This window comes from Notothenia coriiceps, unplaced genomic scaffold (genome assembly GCF_000735185.1).
Source record: "Notothenia coriiceps isolate Sejong01 unplaced genomic scaffold, NC01 NC01_scaffold00025353, whole genome shotgun sequence".
Classification (NCBI taxonomy): domain Eukaryota; kingdom Metazoa; phylum Chordata; class Actinopteri; order Perciformes; family Nototheniidae; genus Notothenia; species Notothenia coriiceps.
The window spans coordinates 1-5993 of record NW_011358054.1 but is presented as its reverse complement, the minus strand read 5'-3'; the positions used below and the strand labels follow the sequence as shown (position 1 = coordinate 5993).

The 5993-nt window shown below is 39.2% G+C and overlaps 1 protein-coding gene across 1 annotated transcript; it reads right to left on the bottom strand.

Moving 5' to 3' along the window:
* Nucleotides 1-2094: 2094 nt before the first annotated feature.
* Nucleotides 2095-4201, bottom strand: LOC104956094 (DNA-directed RNA polymerase III subunit RPC1-like). The gene is made up of 3 exons (XM_010783535.1): nucleotides 4047-4201; nucleotides 3437-3574; nucleotides 2095-2599 (listed from the first exon to the last, which is right to left on the bottom strand). The coding sequence occupies exons 1-3, from the start codon at nucleotides 4140-4142 to the stop codon at nucleotides 2261-2263; spliced, it is 573 nt and encodes a 190-aa protein (XP_010781837.1). The 5' UTR covers nucleotides 4143-4201; the 3' UTR covers nucleotides 2095-2260.
* Nucleotides 4202-5993: the final 1792 nt, after the last annotated feature.

Sequence of the window (5993 nt, the reverse complement as noted above, 5' to 3'; positions counted from 1 at the left end):
GGCTCATAATTATAAGGTTGTGGTCCGTCATATGCATTCGAATATTCATGTTCAACTTCTTCTGTGTCTTCTGTGTCGAAACTAGCATTGGGATCCATGTTTATTAATACGTTTACACCGGCCGCTCTCCCCCTTGTTTCCCCCATGTTACGTCACACGCGGGAGGTCATGTGCCGAGGCTTTTTTATGCGGAAGTGACCATTTCTTACAAAAACTACGCCAGATGTCACTGTAGTGTATATTTCTGTATATATATTTTTTTAAATCTAGTGTATTCATCATTTTCCTACACATTTATTCACAGGTGTCTTTAACCTGGAAGTTGCTCTTTAATGATTACTGGTTCCATGTTGATTTATTTCAATACAAATTGTTGGGGGGAACTGAAAGGCTATTACCGCACTGGTTACTTTGCAGCCCGGACATTTTCCCCAAAACAGATTTAGACGCGATCGCAACAAAGACGTACCTTTCAAATCCAATCATTTTTAAGACCTTCTAAATCATATTTAAGACCTTTCTTATTTATTTGGTCATATTTAAGACCTTTTTAAGGCCTTAAATTCAGATTATCAAATGTAAGACTTTTTAAGACCCCGCGGGAACCCTGGAATAAACTGGGAATTTTCAAAATTGAAGGTTGGCTCTTCATAGGGAACTTAAATATAGTTGGGGAAAGTATATTTTAGCATAATCTTGACTAAAACAAACAGGTGCCATTCAAGTACACTTGAATATCCATGCCATAGCACACTGCTTACTCCATGGCTATTGAGACCACACCCCCTACGGGCACTGGGCATTCCTCCATCACATGCACAGATGAGTAATATTTAACTCAACATTCCTGTTTACGTTCTTCAATGAAACAAATAATTGTTCAATAAAATAATTAAAACTTGTTCTGTTCTACTTTAAAAAAATAAAAACAAATCTGTTGAAATGTCATGTTTTTTGTTTAATTTTGCGTTGAATATTTCCAAAATTCCCCAGCTTAACTTCCCAGTTTTATTTACCGGAAACTTTCCGCCCCTTTGCAACCCTAGTCTGAAGTATGTTCCGTATAGAAATGGCTTGTCAATAACAAAATGACATGCAGCAGATGGCTTTCCTTCAGAGCTCATCATCTCGATCAATCTTCTCTTGCAAACATAATCTTGCCATTCATTACCTCTCACTGCGGTAAACACGGGTGTCTTTTGACACTGATTGCTGACTGCAAATCACACAGAAACACAAGGGAACTACAGTAACTTTTCCTGAATACAGTTATAAAAGGCCAAGTTCTTACATATAAATGGGTGTTCACTTTAAGAAACACAACAGCTTTCTGTTGATAATTGAACGTATGGGTTTTATACTGCCTTGTTTAAAACTTTTACTGATGTAAAGAAACCCAAACAGCTCCATAAAACATTTATAACAAAGTTTGTAATAGTATGCTGTGAAGCCCAGGAGTTTATTTAATGATATAATCGTTTAAAGATCCTGACTATTTGTGTTGCCTGGGGTCTGAAATGATGAAAGGTTTTTCAGTAAAAAAAAGAAACATGAGAATGTTTTCACATGAGGAGATTCTCCGCTAATGAGCTGCCTCTTAAAGTTAGCAGTAGGCTTCTCGCAGTGGGAGAATATCCCACTGGTGTTTTTCTCCCAGAGCATCGGTATACAGTATATTAGTGTTACTCACATTTAAAAGGCTTCCCTTATTGAACCAGTGCTATTAGACAGATAGCTTGGGTTTCTCTATTATTGTCATACAGGCCTGATGACTGATCTGTCTTTTCTGTGTCTGTTTAGTATGTGTGAGGTTGAACTTAGCTCAGGCAACACTAAAGCACACAATCCTTGAGAGAAAAGCAATCAGATAAAAAAGGAAATCTATTATTTTTCTCTTAAAATATATACATCTTATAAACCCAGGACCTACTCCACCAGCTCCATGTTCTTCTTTTTGTTAAGTTCATGCTCTTCTTTTTAGCCTCACAGCAGCTGGGCAGATTGGCTCAGCATAATTAAAGGAAATTTGGCTTCTACCTCATATAGACTCCAACCATGACCTTCTGGTTTTGAGAAGCCCCATAGACTTTTATGTTTTATTACAAATAAAACAGACTAATCATTCAAAGTGAAGTGGTTTGCAGAGCACATTCATAGACCATGAGCTTGAGATACAGACATATGACACCAAACGAAAAATGAATGAAGGAACATTGTTAGCGTTTTATGTCTGCACCATGAACAGGGATTTAGGTGAAGGTTATGTGATAAAAAATGTATGGGTTTGCACATGTGTTTGTGTACAGTTTGTGGGGGTGTGTGTGCAGGGAGGCAGGGACGCATCAGACGTGGAGGATCTAAGGTTGAGGAAGATAAGAAACAGCAGATGAAAGAGATGAAAATGCCAAGTCGAGCGAGGAAAGCTCACCCGGATGTTGTCTAGGACTCTCTGAAACTCCAGCGGCTCGTCTTTCCCCTCCATGTCGGTTGGGTCGAGACCATCGCCGCCATAAATAAACTGGATGATGTCGCCGGTGGAGCTGCGTACTGTCAGGTCGTACTGTGAGCACAGATCCTCCAGGGACTTCACCAGACGCCTCTGTCCAAACACAGGCAGGAACACAAAAAGAAATCATGGTGACATATCCCAGAGACATGAAATTACATTTCAGATAAATGTGTGAAAATAAATGAGATGCAAACTTCTTCTAAAAGTGTTCAAGCATTCTGACTGTTATCTTATTTGCATGTTTGGAGACAAACCTGGATTCATTGAATGACAAAAAGTTCTCATTATAATGCAGAAATGCAAAATGTTCACAAACTCCAGCTCCCAGATGTGCTGCTTTTTCAGTGTTTTGATTTATTTTAAATGTAATATCTTTGGGTTTTGGACAGCTGGATAAGACCATTATTCTTTGGAGGTCTTTCCTTTTTTAATTTAGACCAACATTGGGTAAAATGGTTATGATCGCAGTGAGGAACAACACGTATGTTTAGAGCCAATTAATGCTCTCTTGGCTCAACACTACAAGTGGCCCCTTTCACATTGTTTTCACATTTTTGTTTTATTTAAGACCCTGAAGACAGCTTGTGCATCTTGTGATCGCCATTTTCCTCTATTTTTACTACTTTCCAATACTACAGACTAAATGGTAAGAAAATATTACCATGTTAATGTAAGATGAATACAACCATAAGTTCCAGCACAACGACTCATTTTAATTGTCAAGAACCCTTTTTCTTTTCACAAATGTACTTGCATCACAACACATATAACAGTTATGAATATATGTTGGAGAAGTGAATTACGCCCCACTATGTACCGCCCCCATACGTAAGCTTGTAATACGTTTTTGCGAGACATTTCTTTTATTCAAAGAATCATTTGTGAATAGGTGCAGGATTTAATTGGAAATAAATCATCAGGCGTTACCTGCATATATCCGGTCTCTGCAGTTTTCACAGCAGTGTCCACCAGACCCTCTCGCCCAGCCATGGTGTGAAAGAAAAACTCTGTGGGGGTCAGGCCGGAGTAAAAGCTGTCGGCCACAAAGCCTTTAGCAGCAGGCAGCTGTGGAGAAATGATTGTGAAGCCTTAATATTCCAGAAAATGGTAAGTGTATCTACAGTTGTTATTTATGCTATCCAGTTTCCATCAATTTTGTTTTTACTCTTCTAAATTACAGAGAAACAAAAAGTATAGATGGAGGCAAAACAGTGATTACTGTCAGTGCACTGAGGATTTTTGATTTAGCCAATCAGTGGCTGTGAATATATAATGACAAACCACCAAAGAAAATCAATGTCAAGGCCCTTCAAGGCCTGTGTGAGAGCTGGAAGAGGCCCCCTATTGTTGCAATCACATTTCAGAATATTAATAATTCAATGGAAAAAACACATAACAAAGCCTCAAATAACAGCCATTCATTCAAAGAAAAAAAGAAACCATTGTGTATATAACAGCAGAATAATTCAGAATACAACGTATAACACCTTTGAGTATCAAACAGCACAGTCATTTAAATAAAGAAATTGGATCTTACTTTGGAGTGCTTTTCAAAGTGAGGCAGGGAGCGATTCTCAAAACCGTCAGGGACTCGAGAGCCACTTATGGCCTGCTGGCCCACACAGGCAATCATCTGAGAGATATTAATGAAAGACCCTGAACGTATACAGAGAGGAAATGTTACATATAGAACACAAACAAATGAACAATAACCTAAATAAGAGTAACAGAACACAGGCAGATATTCCTAGTTATGCATCGACTTGCACAAAAGACTACTGCATTTGTTGACAATGCACATGTTTACCGCAGTTTTCAAGGGCCTCTTGGCACCCTTTATGAGTCACTTCTATGTTTAAATCACAGGATTGGAACATGTAGGAGAATAATGCGCTCGCTTGTGAATAGACTACAGCAAAGGACACACGGTTTGGCCTTTAATAGAAAACAGTTTTCCCTGATGAAGAGCTCTTTAACAGCCACAGCTAAAGGGAAACATATTTCATTGCAGCTCATTACTTTGAATCTTACATAAAGGACACAGTCATCTGAATAAAGACTTGTTTTAATATTCTAATACCCACTACTCACTAAAAATGTTTTGGATAAACCTCCCTGTGGATATTTCCCCAAATATATTCAGTGTTTACATTATTAAGTGGCTGAGCATTATTCTTCCGGGAGTTTGTTTTTAGAGAAACAAGGCTTTGACAGGTTAAGAGTTTCCTTTCTTCATTGACTGAAGAAAGTTTTCTTCTTCAGGTTTGGTCTACCTATGTTGTAAATGTATTATCTTTTCGATTTAAACACGGCATCTATTGCACGTCTGTCCGTCCTGGGAGAGGGATCCCTCCTCTGTTGCTCTCCCTGAGGTTTCTCCCATGTTCCCCTTTAAACTGTGGGGTTTTCTCTGGAAGTTTTGCCTTGTACGATGTGAGGGTCTAAGGACAGTAGGGCTGTCCCGAATACCATTTTTCGGGCTCCGGATATTCGGTAGTAATCAGCAGCGAATATTCGGCCCGTGCGAACCACTTCAACACGTGTATTTCGGTGTATTCACGGCATTCATTTTGTTATTCTACAGTATTGTTGTTTTATAGTTATTTGTTAATGTAACCCAATTTGTGTTCTTTGAAATTGAAAAGGATATCGCATTGTGTTTGTTACTTTCGTTGCAGTTGTATATGTCTTAAAGAGCATCTTGCAGGTTTTTTTTTTTTCTACATTTATGCTTAAACTTGCTTGAAATTACAATTAAAAAAGTGAATGTAGGATTTGATGTGTTACAAGACATAAGTGCAGGAATTCAGAGGGAAAGGAGCAATTTTGAGCTCTGCTCTTAAAAACTGCTTTTTTTTTAAGGTCATACGTCAAACGCGTCATATTACATCACAAAGGGTAAACATCTCCGCTCTCTGACAGCGGGTATAGTTAGTAGTTGCGTTGAGTTGAGTGGTTGTGTTTCAGATCGTCAAGTATCAGCCGTATCTCGCGTCTCCCCTCCGGTACACAGCACTGTAGTGTGGAGTTGCATTAGGTAACGCGAGATACGGCTGATACTTGCGCATTAGTTTCTGTTATGGATCAGTATCAACAGTCCTGCCAGTAACGTTACTATATTATCAATGCTACTTTAGTTATAGCCTGATATATGATAGCTAACTTCAAAATGTTGTGATGTGACGTTAGCTAACGCCGGTCACTCACCAAGATAGCTGCCCAGTCCTCCACTGGTTCTCCTCACACCACAGCTCAATTTCTCTCCGATGGCCGTTATTTCTTCTAATCCTTGGCTGCTCCTGGTCACTTGGACGCCTAGCAGGCTCGTAATTATAAGGTTGTGGTCCGTCATATGCATTCGAATATTCACCTTCAACTTCTTCTGTGTCTTCTGTGTCAAAACTAGCATTGGGATCCATGTTTGTTAATACGTTACACCGGCCGCTCTCCCCCTTGTTTCCCCCATGTTACGTCACACGCGGGA

Coding starts and splice junctions, on each gene's coding strand:
- LOC104956094 (XM_010783535.1), bottom strand. CDS start 4,142: ATGATTGCCTGTGTGGGCCAGCAGGCCATAAGTGGCTCTCGAGTCCCT. Junction 3,575..4,046: donor ACTTTGAAAAGCACTCCAAA/GTAAGATCCAAT, acceptor ATTTCTCCACAG/CTGCCTGCTGCTAAAGGCTT. Junction 2,600..3,436: donor CAGAGACCGGATATATGCAG/GTAACGCCTGAT, acceptor GTGTTTGGACAG/AGGCGTCTGGTGAAGTCCCT.